This window comes from Aptenodytes patagonicus, chromosome 13 (genome assembly GCF_965638725.1).
Source record: "Aptenodytes patagonicus chromosome 13, bAptPat1.pri.cur, whole genome shotgun sequence".
Lineage (NCBI taxonomy): Eukaryota > Metazoa > Chordata > Aves > Sphenisciformes > Spheniscidae > Aptenodytes > Aptenodytes patagonicus.
The window spans coordinates 10,962,245-10,979,882 of NC_134961.1; the positions used below are offsets into that span (position 1 = coordinate 10,962,245).

Sequence of the window (17,638 nt, forward strand, 5' to 3'; positions counted from 1 at the left end):
TATCTAGGACATGGAGAGGAATTCTCTCTCTACAATACCTAGGCTCCAAGGCTGCCTTGTTTACAACGGCTTAAGCTTTTATAAGCCTGAAGGAATTGCACTGATGCCAAGAAGTTACACGGGGAAGAGACACTTTTGGAAGATTGTAACAATATGGCCCACCTTGTCCTAATCCCCAGTGCCACACCACTGAAACAGATGTGTGTCATTACTGAAGTCTTAAGAGGGGCTGACACTCTCCTGGTATAAGATGCTCTTACAAACCGAAGACTGGGCTGGCACCAGGCAATTTGGCTGCAGTATGGGGCCAAGCTGCTTCCAGGAGCATCCCGGGGATGGAAGGCTCTGACTCACATGCGGAGAGCAAACAGCTGCAGTGGTTTAAGCCGTTACCCCACAGCTGTCTGTCCGGGCTCTCTGCGGGAGGCTGCCCGCGAGCAGAGGTGACCGAATGGGATGGATGCCTGGGCCTCAGCTGTCCCAGGTCAGGACCCGGGGGGATGCACAGAGAGGGCAGACAGAGAACTGGAGCAGCTACAGCGTGGGCACCGACGCCTCCGCCATGAAATGGGGAGGCACCTCTGGCACAGGGGCAAAGCATGATGGAGGGAACACCATGGACTGTCCCAGCAAAACTAATTAGAGCTCATTTGCTAGGACCCTCAGCAAACAGGTTTCTTCTCTGCTTCCCCATTGCTCCATGGGATTTCTTTCCCAGGGTTTGCCCACTTTTGCCTCTCTCCTTGCCCAGCTGTCCTTACTGGACCTCCAGCATCTCCCACTTCCCACCTCTCCACAAGGCGCGTGCACAGGAGAAAGCCTCCAGCACAGGTAGCCATGCCATGGGAGCAGGTGGCGGGCAGCCAGAGCTACAGCCAGCCCTAGCAGCTAGACAAGACACAAAGCAGGGATGCAGAGAAAGCTGTTCTTTTATGCCCTGTCTCTTGGCTTTCTTCTTGGCATTTTAAACCTTTTCTGCTCACCTTTCTCTTTTCAGATTTTCTTCTAGCCCAGAATAACTGCAGCAACACCACCCACTGCATTTTGTTCTCAGTCTTGTAGTTGCCACTTTATTTTGCCTTTTCCCAGTTTCATGAAAGAACGCAGTCGCATGAATAACAGGATTATTTATCATCCTCTCCCTCCCCTTCCAGGATGACTTGCTGTTTATGGAAAGCACTCGAGTGCAGGAGAGATCGTGCTACAGTTAAACAGACAATGCTTAAAGGGCCATTGCCTGTGCTCTGGTTTAACATTGTATTTCTCACCCATTTCCAAGAAAGAAGGAGTTACATATCCAGATCGATGGGTACAGCATCACAAACACTGCTGAAAGGTAAACAAATGCTACATTCAATAGGATGGAGAAGATGGTTCTGCACTTCACTTTTTGCAAGAACCAAGACATTCACTTTTGGTGTAAATGTGGGTACGTGTCCCCTTTGTAGCCCAGCAGCATATCACGGGCAAGAACATGCTCCTAGTGAATATGCAATGGTGGCTAGCAGGTGACAGACTGAGCTAAGACATCTAGATGTGACACAGCCAAATGATGTGACCACTGTGTACTTCTAGGAGGTCTGTTGGACCTGGAACGTAGCAGGACAATGCTAAAAGTTGTCCTGAGGTGGTGGGTGGCTGAGAAAAAAGAGCTTTGGAAACGGTTGCTCCCAGCTTCTCATCTGCAACTTGGCCACAGTCACATGGCAGGTTCACTACGTAGCTTCACTACGTCCTCTCTGCATTTCTGATTACTGATGTGCCTTGTGGTTATAGAGGATCTTCACCAGCTTTTAGTAAGAAATTGCGTAAGTACAAAGTATTGAGAATAAGCAGCTGGAAAGCACTGAATTCCCTGGGAATTTCTGCTGAGGAACAGAAGACACAACGTGGGTTGCCTTCTCTGGTCTGGCCACCACCATTAGTGGGTCTGTGCATAACAGAGTGCCTCGAAAGGATGGAAGCGCTCAGAGAGGATTAGCTTTGTGGGAATTTGTTAGCGTGGGCTCCATGAAGCCCTCTGGAGAGATACTGCACTGCACTGGGGACTTCATGCATGGTCCTTTGAACTATGTGCAACCACTGAGACCATGTGAGGACCAGGCTGCTGTGTTCCTAGATGTAAGAAAATGAAAAGAAAAATGTACAGAAATCTACACTGGACTTTCTGTTAAAAAATAAAGAAGAAAAAAAAAAAGCAAACCAATCCTTTTATTTGCTGTTCTCCTTCCCCTATATTAACTGGGTTTCTGTGACAAAAAAGGGTCAGAAATTCAATTAGGAAAATTCACAGCCATTACAAACACTGCAGTTCAAAATAAATTAGCAATTCCACTACAGCAGCCTTCATATCCTTTGTCCTTTGGGTACTGCTGGATCCTGCAGTCTCTGGTGTGTGCAGAGTTGAAAATGTGTGTATCATTCTCAGGAGTTTTTATTGTAAGGGAGGGAATCTCACAGGACAAATGTGTAATGTTGTAAGAGCAACAAGGTTGCATGGATACAAGAACACAAACGGGGCGGCTTGCACTTTGAGAATATGAATTCTTCGGAAGAACAACTATCTCACTGTGTTTGGATGGAGCTTAATAAAATGGACTGCTCCAAGCTAGGCGTCTACAGGCTTCCAAGCTACAAACAATGCAGAATAATATCACAATTTTATGGTACTTAGCATGGCTGAGTTACATCCTGGATGGTCTCCACAGAATCACTGCAACTGGCTTTGATTTGAGTCAGAGGAGAAGAGTTTTATACCCACATTGCTGAGGAGACATGAGCACACCACACACAGGACCCCGGGGGCTGAGCCCTGAGCGTATTGCTTTCATTTACAACGTATATCAGTATACCTTAGGCTGGGCCGGTACTTTTCAGTTATTCAGCTGGATGAACTAAGTATTACTGACAAAACACAGCCCATTTTTAATAGCTTTATCCACCAGGCAGAGGATATCCCGTGCTTGTAGCAGCTTCGTTGTCCCATAGGGGTGGAGAGCTTCATATACCCACTAAAATAGCGGCCTGTGCTGGTATGCAAGTGCCCTAGTTTAATGCCTAAACATGGTATCTTGCTACCCAGGCTGGCAGAGCTGCCAGTTCGTACTCCAGCCCTGAAGGTGAACTGTGTGTCACTCAGCAGTGGCTCCTGCAGCAGGGAAGGTCAAACAGCCCCTCGCTTTCGGCTGTGCTGCTGAACCTCCTGGGTAAGAAGCAGCTGGGCAGGGGGGAGAGAAGAGCATGTTAACAAGAGCGTTACTAACTATCTTTCTTTGCTATTAAACCAGACCATTTCTCCAGGGAGAGCTGGGTCTAACCCCCTCTGAAGTCAAAGGGGCAGTTTTGGGGGGAGGATCAGCTCTAGTGGGACCCTGCCCCATTCATAGGAGGGCAAAGCATCTCCAGAAATATTGTGGCTTTAAGCGTCAACCCGTGTAGGTGGTGCGGGCCATGGCTACCCCCTCTGTTCAGGGGCAGGGACATCGTAAAACTTTTCCGAGCCCCTTCTGATCACTCCGCTTAGCTGAAACCTTGTCGCAGATTTGCATCTTATGGCTATTTAAGAAAATTATCAACCATGACAGCGTCTGGAAAGCTGCACCAACAAAAGTTTCAAAGAACACAATGCTCAGCCAGAAGGATGGAGCCAGTGCAAGGATCCAAAAGGAAGAGCTGGAAAAGGAGGAAATAATGTTTGTAGGTGTACCAGCTGGAATAATAACTGCTTTGCTTGGTCTCCTTGCAGCTTTTCTTGTTGCTCTTATGGGCCAAGTTTCAGGAAAGGCAATGGTTTGCCTGCCATCAGCACTTTCTGCATTTGTAATCCGTTGCCTCTACTTCACCTGCACCTGCAACAGCTTTGTGCCTGTTTCTGTAGGCAGGTAGCAATCGAGCAGCAGAGGGGCACGTGCCCCTCTGAAACTACAGGCCAAAGAAATGTTCAAACCAGAGAGAAACCACCCGAAGTGGGTGAGCTTCCTGTCTCGCTTTCTGGATTTTATGTTCTGAACTTTTATCCTTCGTATTATACTGTGTGGCACTGACACTGAATGGTGCGGGTCCAAATCGCTGAGAGTATTTCTTACAGTCCCTTTCTGGAGCCAGGACTCTCGGCTCTTGGTCCATTTTCAGCTGCAGTGGCAGGATGTATCCCGCAGAGCATACCGAACCACTTTGGCCAGCCCCAAACAACCACTACAATAAAAGCAGGCCACCCTTCCAAGTAAAACCCTTACCCAAACTAACTCTGTTTTGTTAATTTTAATGTGATTATCAATGAAGCAAAATCCCCGCTAAAATCAAGCCTGAAAAAGACTCAGACAGGTTTCCCAAGACTCCTGCAGCAGCAATGAAACGTTTCCTCTTCCAACTTTAAGGCTTGTCAGGAGGGCCAAGCAAGCGTCGACATTTCAACCCGACCTCTGAAACAGCAGCCGTGGGTTGCAGGTACCATTCTGAAGCCAGCCCACGGCCCTCCGTGGCTTCAGCCCCCTCCTGAGCACCGCAGTGCCTGCCTCGCTGCCTGCCCCCGGACCACGCTTCTCCCAGCGACCTTCCCGCGGCCGGGCTGCTCTCGCCCATCGCAGCCCCGGCACGCTTCTCTGAAACGTGAGTTGGTCCCGCTACATGGCTTGACCTGTGTTTATAACTGAGGCAGCAGAGATTTAAATGAGCTTTGTAGCCAGTGCTGGAAGCCTGATTTGGGGCACCCTGGCCTCATGCGTCACCGCCTGCAGAAAGCACTGGTGCCACTGAAGTAGTTTCATTTCGTGTCAAGGAGCTTCTGCATCCCTTCCCCCATGCCAAGTGCTGTGCAAACCCTGGAAATCCTCCCTCTCGACACTCTGTCATAGTATAATTCTATTATAATTCCTGACATTTGAGGAACTTCTAACAGTACGTGCTTTAAATTAGACAAGCAATATCTTCCTCGCTGATCTCAGATAAATAAAAAAGTGCAAAAACTAATTTTCTGGTGCTCTGTTCTTTGTACTGATTTTCTTTTAAACCTATAAATACCATCCTGTCACCCTTTCCACATGTGTGGTTTGCAGGCATTACATAAAAGATGATATTTCATGTTTGGTGCACATATGTTTAATAGACTTGTAGACCGGAGGAAGGTGCCATGCTGAAGTAAAGATGCACTTGTGTGATGTTTTTCACGCAGACATATCTTTGTATGCTTGTAAGAACTTAGACGGCACAAATGCATTTTTAGATCAAACAATAGACAAGGAGAAAATGTGTTTCGTAAGCAGACAGACAACCCAAGTATAAAGTTGTTTGCAGAATCTGTGTGAATTTTATTTACGTTCCCTGGTCTTTGGTCTCTTCTGGGATCTTACATATTTTGCATTATTATCAAATATTTGCAATGATCTGTATAAACAGTCTAATGTTAAAAGCTACTCCAAGTGTAACTCGACCCAGAGGAAAGATGCTTATCTGAGCTCCACAATGACAGATTTAAAAAAGATGCTGATGCAGTATGTTTCTCATAAAATGAGGGAAATGTAAGAAAAATCAAAACTGCATAGATTTTTTTTTACCAATAGATAAAGCAGTAGTTATCTCTATGTTGGCTTTAGCAGTGGAATACCACTTGAAAGAGCTACAAATACCCAGCACTTCTGATCCCAGACACATCGGCCAATGAAGGAGGGAGAGGAGTAAATGCTCGGCGAGCCGGTACTGTCAGAATCTATTTCATTGTTTGGTAATTATTTTTTTTTATTACTATGACAACACAGACCATAAGAATTGTTTCTTTGACCCCAGCAAATGATAAGTGCAGACGAGACCTTTTTTTTTTCTTAAACTAAAGTCATCGCTTTTTACTTCTGCGATGTCAACCCCCGTGTAAGAAAAGTGATGGCAACTACCAGAATGACCTGCCCTGGTCTGCCTCCCGCTTGCCCTGCTGCTTGCCAGCGCAGCCTGCGTGGATGGGTCTGCTGCAGTGTGGCACTCGCATCATTTTTTTTTTTATACCAAGAGGCATTTGAGAATGGCTCCACACTGGCTCAGCATTTTCTGTCTTAAAAAAAAAAAAAAAGCATTCTCCTTTTTAAAGTGCTTCCAAATCTTTTACATCTCTTTTCCTTTTCTCTCTTTTCAACCCCCACCTTTTTTTTCCCCCCTTGTGGTCCTGGAGACCACCCTGTAAGTCTACATGACATCATGAGAGAGAATTAAACGTACTTGAAAGGCCACTTCTGTTTTGGTGGGAACTTCTATGCAATTGCAAAGTGCCCATTAAAGCACAGGTTGTTTCCTAGAAGCATGTCCAAGCCAGTAGCGTGCAAACCCCTTCAGGGCTTCTAGAAAGCATTCGCTTTTGAAATGCTGAAGGAAATTCAGAGATGAAAGGATAAGTCTCCCTGGCTGTGCATTTACAGTCTATTGTCTTCCATGAAGGATAGTATCACTCCTCAGTTGTGTTATTGCAGTTAATCCACTTAAATGCTATTGGATTTTCAGATGAGCTGAATTCTTTGCATCTGCTATTAAGATGCTTTGTTTAGATGAGAAAGGGCTGTTATTTAAATCACAATGAGTCCAGGGAGATGTCAGGGTGCAGCAGGCACCTTGTGCCAATCTGCGCCGGGGAAGAGGGGGCATTTTCTCTCCGGGGCGGCGGGGAGGGAGGGAGGATGCGAGAGGAAAGCGAGCTGCCAACGCCCGGCTCCGGCACCGACGCTTCGCGGGCTGGCTGCGGGGGCGGGGGGCCCGGGGCCGGCTGCAGCGGAGCCCCGGGGCGCCGCGTCTCCGCGGCCGCGGCGGGGAGCCCCGCGCCCGCGCATGCCGCAGCCAGGTGCCGCAGGGCGGAGGGCGCCCGCCGCCCCCCCAGCAGCCTTTTATTTATTTGGAGGGGGGGCTTTTGTATTTCTTAAAGGGGGGGCTCTTCTCCTTTGCAGTCAAGGCTGCGCTGCAACAGCAGCGAAGAAGCTACGTTAACCCCCCCCCAACACAACCCATCGCCACCCTGCCCCTCCCCTTCTGCAAAAGGCGAGCCCCCCCCCCCCCCCCCCGCAAAAAAAATAACAACGATAAGAAAACCACCCAAACCCTCCGTGGCCATGGCGATCTCTTCCGCCTTATATAAAAAGCAGGGGCACAAGGTGGATCCCGTAAGGTTACACGGCGGCTGTGGCGCAGCAGCTCCCAGCCCTTCCCCGCGCCTCGGCGCGGCGGCTCCCCCGCCCCAGTGCCGCAGAGCGCCGGGGTGGCGGGCAGGCTGCCCCGCTCCCCTCCCCGGCCCCCCCTGCCCTCCTCCGGCTCCTTTTTTTTTTTTTCCCCTACATGTGGGCAGAGCCCCTCTCGCCCTGCGAGCAGCGGCTGCAGCTGGCGGCAGCCCCCACTACTTGTTGTTTGTGGGTTTGGTGCCGGGAGTACCGGGAGGAGGGACGGGGGAGGCGCATGGCAGGGAGGGGAGCGGTATATGCTGCTCCTCGCCGGAGCCACGCTCCAGACAGGCCACCGCTTCGGAGCGAGTCCGGGAATCCTCCCTCCGCCAGGAGTTGCAGTTCGTCTCCGATCCCCTTGGGATTTAAACCTTCTTGCATATATATATTTTTTTTTTTCCTTCCTCCTCCTCCTCCTCCTCTCTTTCTCTCCCGTGCAAAGTGGAGAAGGAACTGCACCAAGGCAGCCCGCGAGATCTTGCAATATTGCTCCGATTTATCACTGCTATTATTCGTAATTAATTATTATTTTTAACCTCACCCCAGCCGGGGAGGGAAGCGGGACCATTCCCAGCAAGAGAAACATTTCGATCCATATCAATAAAGATCTTTTTTTATTTTTTTTTTTTCCCTTTTTGAGAAGGGGGAGAGGGTGGAGGGCAAGCATAGCGGGGTGGGGGAGAAGCCGGCAAATAGAGAAATCCCTCAGTCCCGGCGCGGAGCGGGAGGCCGCGGCGGCGGGGGGAGGCGGGCCCCAGCGCCGCCCGCCGGGAGGGGGGCCAGCCGCCCCAGACAGGTGATGGGCGTTTCGGCTGCGCTCCGGATCGACTCCTTGGGTTTCACTTTGGTCTGATCTAAGCAAATATGCAGAAGTACCGGCTGGTCTAGTCCTAAGAGCCAAGAGGAGCGAGCGAGAGCAGCAGAAAGGAGAGCAGCCACGCTCCCGTAGCGAGGGGAACATACAAACAGCGGCAGCGCCGTAATTAAACCACCGCCGCCCCGAGGCAGCCCCGACCCACCCTGGATGCGGAGGACCCCCGAGCCACCCCGCTGCCTTTCCCCTGAGGGATGGTACTGAATTTCTGCGCGGCAGGAGCCGGCCTGCAGCTCCTCTCCATCAGCGTTGCCTTCCCTCCGTGTCTAAAGTGCACTAGACCGCGATGAGGACCTGGGCTTGCGTTTTGCTGATAGGTTTTGGCTACCTGTCCTTTACCTTCTCCGAGGTAGGTGAGAGCGGCTTTCTGCGTTCTCGGTCCCCGGGGTACGCCGCAGCCGGGGGTCGGGGCGAGCCGGCGGCGGAGGGCACGGGGGAGCGGGCTGCCCACCTGGGCTCCGCGGGCATCTCCGCGCCCTGGCCTCGCCGGGAGCGCTCGCCCTGCCCCAGCCCCAGCGCGGCCCAGGCGGAAAGCAAGTTGCCATTTCATGCATGCCAGAGGCGAAGGGGAATGACCGTGCATTCCGCTCCGGGGCTGCTGGCTGCCCTTAAAAATTATGTATATATTATTTTTTTATATATATATTTTTTCACGCCCCGCGGGTGCAAACGGGCTGCGGCTATTTGCAAGCAGAGCGGTGCGCGGAGCCGCCTGGCAGCAGCCGCCCCCGCAGCGCACGGCGCTGCACACAGCCGACCGCGGGCACCGTTAGTGCTGCGGGCAGAAGTTGGTTGAATAACCCCCCCGAAACGCCCCTCCCTGGTTTTTAAAGATCACCCGGCTCAGAGCGGGCGAGGGTCGGGCTCCAGCCGGGCGGAGCGGGGCGCGGAGTCGCGTCGTGGGGTTGCTACAGGTGGCCCCGGTCGGGGCGAGCGCGGTGCTCGGCGCTGCACGGCGACTCTAACTTTTCCCGGGACCGGGTCTGCTCGGCACTGGGAGCCGCGACGTGGGCGCTGGTAGGATGGCGATGGCCCCGTGGGACACGGCCCTCCTTCTCCTCCCCCCCCGGGTCGGGGGAGCCCGCGCCCGCGGTGGACTTCACGCCCGCTTGGGCAAACTTCATCAGCCGGCTGCCCCGGGTGGGTGTCCAGCCGTCGAGCGGGGCTCGGGGAGAGGAGGCGCAGCTCTGCCGGGCACACGCTCCGCCAGGCCGGAGCCGTGCGGAGCTGCCCGCCCGGGCGAGCCGTGGCGCAGTTCAGCGGGCGGCGGGAGGCTCGCAGCCCCCGCGGGCGCGCAGGCGGGGGCGGCGGGGCGCGCTCCAGCGCCCGGTAGAGCGGGGGGGTGGATTTCTCCCCTGATTCCTCCAAACACGTCCAGCAAACACGCTGGACCCTCCATAAAGCCCCAGCCCCCCCCCCCCCCCCAACCCGCCAGTCCCGAAGCGCTAAATGCTCGGTGCTGCAAGGGCGTGGGGGAGCGCTGCGCGGGGCTGCGCGGTAACCCGCGCTGTGTGTGTCTTTGAAGGAGGCCGAGATCCCGCAGGAGCTCATCGAGCGGCTGGCGCACAGCGAGATCCACAGCATCCGCGACTTGCAGCGCCTCCTGGAGATTGACTCCGTAGGTAAATTAGTCCCGTCCTCCTTCCTTCCGCGCCGTCGGCCGCCGCCGCCCCGGGGGGGAGGCACCGCGGGCGGCCGCGGCGTAGCGCCCCGTACACCTCTCGCCGCTCCGGCGGCGCGGCCCGGGCTGCCCCGCCTCGGGGACGAGACCCGTGCAGGGACCCAGCCTCAAAAGCCAGGCTGCCCTGGGCGGGGGAGCTTTATTTCAAAGGGAGGCGGCAGCCAGGGGGCCGACCGGGAATTAAAACTTCGGGGGGTTCAGGGTGGAGAGGGACCTAGTGACCCTCTGTGTTTTCAGACCTCTCTGTCTCTCAGCGGAGAAGAATTTCCATAAGGTTTGTTGTTGGTCTTGCATTGCTCTGTTATCTTTAAACTACTGTCCTAGAGGTATTTAAAATATTTGAAACAATATTTATGAATGAAGTAATGTCTCTTCAAGCGCTGGGCTTTATTAAAAGGAAAATAAACTGTCCGTGCTGATTTTAAACAGGAACCTGCGTATGAAGCTTACCCGTAAAAATACACTTTTTTCCAAAAGAAAATAGTGCAGGGTTATTTTCTGCTTCATTAGGCATGCAAATGGGTGTAGTGAGAACGTGCAGTTCAAACAGATCGTTGCAGCAGTAAATCAGCTCTAGAAGCACTGTATTACTGGGTTTCTTATCATTTGGTTTCACTTGATGCACTTTGTTCCTGGTGATTTCTTCCCTTAGTTGAGAGAGAATAAACCCGGCACCTTTGATGTGCCCAAGGGAAACCTGCATCTTTCTGAAGAGCAAACATGGAGAAAAATGAATGAGTTCTTGCTTGCGTTGGTACTGGGCCATCTCCTTTTAAACCATATGCTGTGTATTTTTGTAAAGTCTGTGCCAGGTTCAATCACCTTCATTCAGTGTTGCAGGATCCTTCTAGAGTTTAACTCACTGCTTTTTGTATAGTGCTGTATTAATGAGCTGGAATGCACTAGGAACGTATTTTACAGACATAGCTTTCAATTTTCATGTGATTAGGGAGCAAATGGTTTCCCATTACGCTGAAAATGGGAATATTTCTCTCTTGCACAATAGTTTACCACAGAGGCTAATTACTAATTACCAGATTTGTTGGCATCGGTTTAATATTTTTGGAGAGCAGCGCTTCATCATTATTGCTTATCACTGCAATTAAAGAAGCTTTCACAACAGGGAAGGGGTATGCAATACATATTTCCCCGCTGAAGACTGTTTTGGACCAGACAAGTGCACTACCGCTAAAATCTTTTTCCCAGTGAACTCGGTGGAAGGCTTGGCTGCTGTTGCAGAAGGGCTGGATCTGAGCGCTAGCATTTTAAAACACTGCATGCTTCTTCTGCGTTTGAGTCAGTATTCTATAGCTACCAGAATACATTATTTTTTCAAATACCCCAGTGTAACAAGCACACGCTTCGTTTTTAAATACCGCTTACAAGGAGAGCAAAAGTTCACATGGCTCCACTGCAAGAGAATCAAGCAGAGAAGTGGAACAAGGGCGGGAGCTGAATAAATTAGTAGATGTAGCAGAGGAGAGAAATTTATTTCAGAAAATAATTATTTAACTCGTGGCAAATATTAACCAGAGTATGCATGACCAAAAATTGAAGAGGTCAGCCACAAGTTTACCATTTCATTTTGCTGTTTTCATGCAATTTGTCAGTTTAGAAACCATTAGAGAAACAAGACACATAAATATTTTACTATTTCAACATGAAACAGTGATGCCTTAAGACATGGAACTCAAACAATATTATAAAAACAGAATATTCCGCCTTTCACCCTGTTCTTGCTTGTGTGCTCCTTTTCTGAGCTGCACAGGCAGGATTGGATCTTCATAGAGAGTAACCGGTCTTTACTACCCGCATTTACATTTTCTGGGCACAGTCCTGCAGTCTTTACTGTCATCAGTAATCCTTACTAAGGGTTTATCAGAGTGACTAATCGATCATTGAAATTACCATGTTTTCTTCAGTAAACAGGATTGTGCCTATTTACTATATTTAGTATTAGCTTGGATTAGCAAATCAAATGTTTTCTAGTTGTCACTGGTAAGATGGTATTTCTGAAATGTATTTCCTTGGGGCTGTAATTGCATTTAGGGAAGGGCTAGTTCAGTGAGGGCTTGTACAGTAGATATATTTTCTATTTTGTAGCATGTACTGATTTAAACTGAGGCTCAGAATAAAAACACTCCAGTGATTATTTTCTCCCTCATTTTAGTGCATGGTATTGCCAGTCCTCCTGCATGTGAGTAGCCCTGTTTAAACTCAGTGGGTGGACTCGAGAATTAAGAATGATCTTGTAAGGGAAGAGTTTGCAGGATCAGGCATGCACGCAGAAAATGTCTGATATTCCTGAGTAACAAGGCAGAATCTGTGGAACATGAAGGAAGAACAGTCATTTTCTCTCCTGCAATGCAAAGCATATATTTTTAATTGGAAAAGTAAGTTTTGTAAGTCAGAGTGGGCAGGTTTTTCTTCTATTCTGACAGATTTGGTCTCTATATTGTAGCGCAGAGATGACTGATAACCCCCTTCATAAAATTAGAAACCACACCCCCAGACCATCTGGCATATTACTTAAAGAAAAACACTACCCAACATGGAGCTTATCATTGTATTCAAAAAAGAAAATCCAGGCCGATTTGTCAGAGCCCAGTGCTGCGTGTCCGATTCAAAGTGATATCCCTGTAAAGGCAACATGGAAATTCTCTGTTTATATCAGAAAACAGGGTCTTAAAATAATTTGCTGTGATTGGGATCCATAGTCAGCAACGGAGTTTCATTGGCGTGACGGAGAGCAGAGTCTGACCCTATTTAAAAGAGAAAGCGTGCATGATCCCAGGAAGTAGGCAGCTGTAGCGTGCAGAGTACAGTTTTACTACTAACAGACTAAATCACCGAAACGGGGGCATTTCCTATATTCTGCCTGTGAAGTTCTCTTTGGCTTAGCAGCGTGGTTTTTCTCCTCGCGCTTCACCTCTCCCATCTGTCCTGTGGGAGGTAGAGTTCATTTCATCACCTATTATGTTTGCCTCCCGCTGGGAACAGATTTTCCCCCAGTCATCTCCCTGCGTGGGGAAACGGCAGGGCTGAGCGTGCTTCTTTGCATGGTTTAAGGGCATCAACCACAGGGTCACCTTAGGCCATGTGAATTTAACGGCCTGTGATTAAGAACTAGCAGAGCAGCTTTTGTTAAGTGGAGAAACATTCTAAATTAACAGTATACTTTCATGGAAAAGTGTTAGGATTGCTGCAGAGCTCAATCGATTGGAAAATCTTCTGTTGACTTTGTGGCTTTTGGTGTGGCGCCCAAATTAAGGATGTTACAATGCAATGTGTTAGCTTTCCTTGCACCTCTTAAACATTATGAGAGGCGGGCATCTGCCCTGTGTGTCCTGTGTTTTCCCTGAGACAGATAGAGGCAATACTCCTCCTCCTCCCTTACAGTTGGTTGATCGCATCTAGGTAAAGGGAAAAAAACCTAAACAAAACAGGATCTTGCAGGCTGCTACTTACATTTCCTTTAATAGATCAAAGTTGAAAACTTAATGACATCTATCTCTGCAGTTGGATGTCAGAAGGGCATACTTTGCATCAGCCAGAAAGAAGATCAAACAAACAGGTTGACGTTGCCTTGGGCTTTCTGGCTCTAGGACCGATTTGTAAGACAGACCATTTCAGTTTATTGTACCTTACATTGGATTCCTGAAAAAAGAGATAATGAGAATTTCCTAAGCTGCTGCTGTTGGTACGAGAAGTCTTGGACCTATACTTTTTGGATGCACATCAAAGTGACATCTAGAAGGGTTTGTGTTAAGACTGCGTATATTGGAGATTGTACCTCACATAAATTGTTTGGGAAGGAGATAGCAATGTGAAAGTATAAATTGCTAAATATAAAATAACAGTAGTCTTAGGATACTTTCCACATGCTTATTTAGGGAGAAGAGTAATCACATATTGGCAGAATGTCGCAGGAACTCTGTGATTTATACTCCATGACCCAGTGGAAAAATGCCAGTTCGACAAAAAAGAACAATTTCAGCTACACTAATGGATTGACCAAGGCTAATTGCGAGAGTTTTTCTACCCATCATTGATATGTTGTCAGTACATAAAAGATTACAGAGAAATTCCTTGATCGGCTGCCACGAAAACATTTTTTTATTATTAAAACGTTAAAAGAGAGCTGCATTAATCTGGCTCCATGCAGCATCCTCCATCTTCACTTAGTGACAAGCAGTGTTCAATTTCTAAACTAAGAACCACCCATTTCTAAGCTTTCTGCTCTAAGCCTCATTTTGTGAGGCGCTAAGCACCCATAAACTCCCATTTCCTTTGCTAAGAGCTGAAACACCTTATCCTGCAACTTCATGCTCCTAAGTCAGTACATTGGGGGGGGAAATTGATGCAAATCCTGATGTGATTCGTTTGGGAATCCTTTTGCCGGATTGTAGGTGTCAGGCTTCTTTAAAGTCAAACTAGAGAGTGCTATTTGTAATGACCGTAGCATCGTTGTTTCAGTGAAATAAAAGAAAGTCGTCTGGCCACACATCCAGAGTCAAGTGTGGGTTTCAAAGCTGACTTTCTGATTTTTCAGTCCTGCTTGGGCGGGACTCCTGTTGACTTACGGATTGCTTGAAGTGCGGTGATTTTCCCATTGACTTCACCGGGCAGTGGAATTCCTTCCAAATGCCTGTGGGGATCAGGGGGACACCAAGTGCCTTTAGCATTATAGTGTCTTCTGGCACCAGCCATACGCTCCATAATTCTGTTTATTAAAAAAAAAGCACATTGATGCTGTGTCGAAAGAAATAATATAATTTGTGTTGCATAATGCATTGAGGTTTGACTGGAACTGGTTTTGCAGTCTGCTGTGCTAGCTGCGTAGATCTCTTTTTTTAACCCCCCCCAGCAAGACATGAACTTCTGAAATGATATACATGCCTAAGATATGTAGCGAGACAGTGAGATACAGTATGAGCCAGAGGCCTTCTTCACCTTAGAAATCATCTTATAAGCAACACATGCTCCTCGACATGTCATTTTGCTTTATAAACATGATGATAGAATATGGCTAATTGCAGCTGAGTTGAGCAGTTATATATAAGCACATGGCTTAACATATTGGTTAGCTGATCATACTATTCCTTTAGTCTTACCAGTTGCTTTAAACAAGACGGCAAGAAATCAGTCATGTTAGAAGGGAGCTATGCCAGCGTGTTGAATGTGGGATTAGGACCTGTGGCTCAGGCCTGCCGTACAGCTGGCATCATCGATGGTTTCTCTTTTCAGCAAGATGTCTGTGCCCACCAAGCAGTTCGGATTAAAGGCATTAGTTTTGTGTTTAATCTTTTTTAAACACTGTTTGCATGCAGACAGAGATGCTTCTTGCTCTGAGCCTAGCTTGGATCTTACACTGAGCAGAATTCATGCTGCTTTCTTTTGAGTATCACTTCGTTGCCTCAAATTGAGGGAGAGGTTGCGACAACTGGAAGCTGCCAAAAAAGAGGTCAGCATGAAGCTGTTGGGTGGCTGAGCGTTAGGAAGCAGAAGAGGGCTGGAGGAACATCAGAACGGGTCCTCATTTTGCATAACACCATTTGGGATCAGGTGGACGGCCTGGTGCCATTGGATTGGGATGCAGGAGACCTGGCTCCGCTCCCCAGCTCAGTCGCAAACTTCCTTGGGGTCTCAGGCAAGCCATTTCATTTACCCACTGATGAGTTTTCTGGAGTGTGGGGTACAATAAAAGCAGAAATAAAATCTATTAGTCATTGCTGTGTTACATTACAGGACTGGGACTGCAAATAAGGCCCACTATCAGCTAATCAGGTTCCCAAATTTCCCATCGAAATCAATGGGAAACAAGCACTCTACATAGGAAGTAGGAGCCAACTTATTTGGGTAAATTGAGAGCCTGGATTTCACACTGACTTACTTCAGACAAGGATCTGTGCAGCTGATTAGGAAGATAGACAGGACCAGTGGGTGATCCTGGCACTGCCTCTCGGACCTCCCATTTCATCTTCTCTTAGCTACCTATGATAGTATTTTCCAAGGAGTGAAGGTAGACCTGGGGGCACAGAGCTCTTTCTAAGGTGCTGAAGATACCGCTGTCTTCACGTCTTACCAGGCTCTGCAGCTGATTTCACCAGCTGCAGGCTTTTTAGGGCAGGATTTCTTGGAGGGAGGAGAAAAGGAGTTGGTTGGTTTGTAGAGCAGACCCTTATGATGTGCATTACTAATAAAGCTGAGAATAAAACAGGTTCCAGAGTCACAGTCAACTGTGGATGCAAAACGAACTGGAAGCAAGGAGCGTGACAGTGCAGAAGACAGAGGAGTGTAGGACGTTGGTAGCATGTAGAGAAGGTAATTGAGTACTGTGTAATAACCATTTACATTTTTTAGTGTACATCATAGTTTTCTTTGGAGCCAGCAGTGAAACCTTGAAACTCTCCAGCGATGTTACAGAGGGCACTCCAAGCAGCAGAGTGCTAAAAATCTTAGTTTTGGTGTACTGGAATCTGTATGCAGTTCTCAGTTTGCTTACATCTTCCTGATCCCCTGTTTGCAGATTGTGCTTGTCGTTTTCAGAACCCCACTGCATGGGACATGACCTGGACTGCTTCACTTAACAAAACTAAATAGTTGGAGCAGTTATTTTGTTGTTTTTTATGATAAATGAAATGCCAAGTTTTCCATCTTTGCTTTTTCTCATGGCCCTTTAACCCATGTGGTAGGCTTATTTAGGGAACAAGACAAGCCTGGATGGAGTCCCAGAGTTTGCAGTAGCTTCAGATGCCCCTCCAAAGGTTAGGATACTTCACAGGGGATTTGTTCTGCAACAGAGAGGCTAAAAGGAAACCCATGCTAGTTACTTTTTGCTTTTGATTCTGTCCTAGTACTGCCCTGAAAACCAAGCAAGAGAAAATTTACAGAGGCAGCATTGTTGTTGTTGGGTGTGTAATACCATATTTTCTACTGTAGCTTCATGCCAGAACTTCAAAAACCTTCTTGCAAGAAACATTTCACGTGAAATATTATTGTTCTTATTTCTACACCTTTCCAGTAAGAAAAGCTTTATTATGCCTTTCACATAAAAATGCAACTGTTTTACTTTAGATATGGTTTTGTGTCACAGAGTGTGCACTGCTTCTGGGGCCTTTCAGTAAAATGGATATTAGAATTAAATTGTGCATGCTTATACATGACATCTAATGTCTATGTCTTCCCTGCCTTACGCCCTTGCAATTGCATTGACAGGAGTTACATTAGACTAATTGCAGCAGGATTTGGCCTTGTGCACATGTACAGCACAGATTTATATGTATGGAACAGCACTGTAGCGACAATGATGGAATAACGTAGCTGAGGTTTAATATTTTGTTTCCTGTTTTAGGATATGATGATGTTTCAGAAACAAACTTGAGATCTTATAGTGTTCATTCTGCTAAACATGTGCAAGAGAATCGTCCTGTGCCCATTCGCAGAAAAAGAAGCATTGGTAAGAAACAAGCTATTTGTACTTGGGGAGTAAAAACAGAGGGGGTGCTTTTGGTCAGCCAAGCAGGACATTTCGCTGGAAAAATGTGACACGCACAAAGGAGAAAGGCCATTTCTAGTTTCTGCCTTTCTTTTTGCACAAAACGAGCCGTTGCCTGAGAAGCTGTCTTCTGGAGGATGTCCATAGGAGACAGACAAGCGCGAATTCTTTACATTCACTTTCTTGTTGCAGCATGTTAGAAAGCTAGACCTTGGTTAGGAAATGCTGTGATATTCAATGTATAATTCATAGTGTGGGGAACAACTACAGCAGTGTGCTTTAAAAAACATCAACAGTTGGTGGAGTTTTCAGTACAGAAGCTCCACAAAAGGAAACAGCTTGACTCTTTATTCAAAGGAAAAAAACAGTTTATCCAAAAAATTAAAAGCCATTGACTG

At 48.0% G+C, this 17,638-nt stretch overlaps 1 protein-coding gene across 5 annotated transcripts in view; it reads left to right on the forward strand.

Moving 5' to 3' along the window:
• The first annotated feature begins 7,974 nt into the window (after positions 1-7,974).
• PDGFA (platelet derived growth factor subunit A) overlaps positions 7,975-17,638 on the forward strand; it is a 35,259-nt gene continuing 25,595 nt past the window's right edge. For all 5 annotated transcript variants that reach the window (XR_012996450.1, XM_076351554.1, XM_076351555.1 and 2 more), the window contains exons 1-3: positions 7,975-8,410; positions 9,587-9,683; positions 17,097-17,201. Coding sequence is in view for 4 of the 5 variants with exons in the window: in XM_076351554.1 (XP_076207669.1) it covers positions 8,348-8,410; positions 9,587-9,683; positions 17,097-17,201 (265 nt within the window). In the remaining variant the exon portion in view is untranslated. The remainder of the gene's footprint in view (positions 8,411-9,586; positions 9,684-17,096; positions 17,202-17,638) is intronic.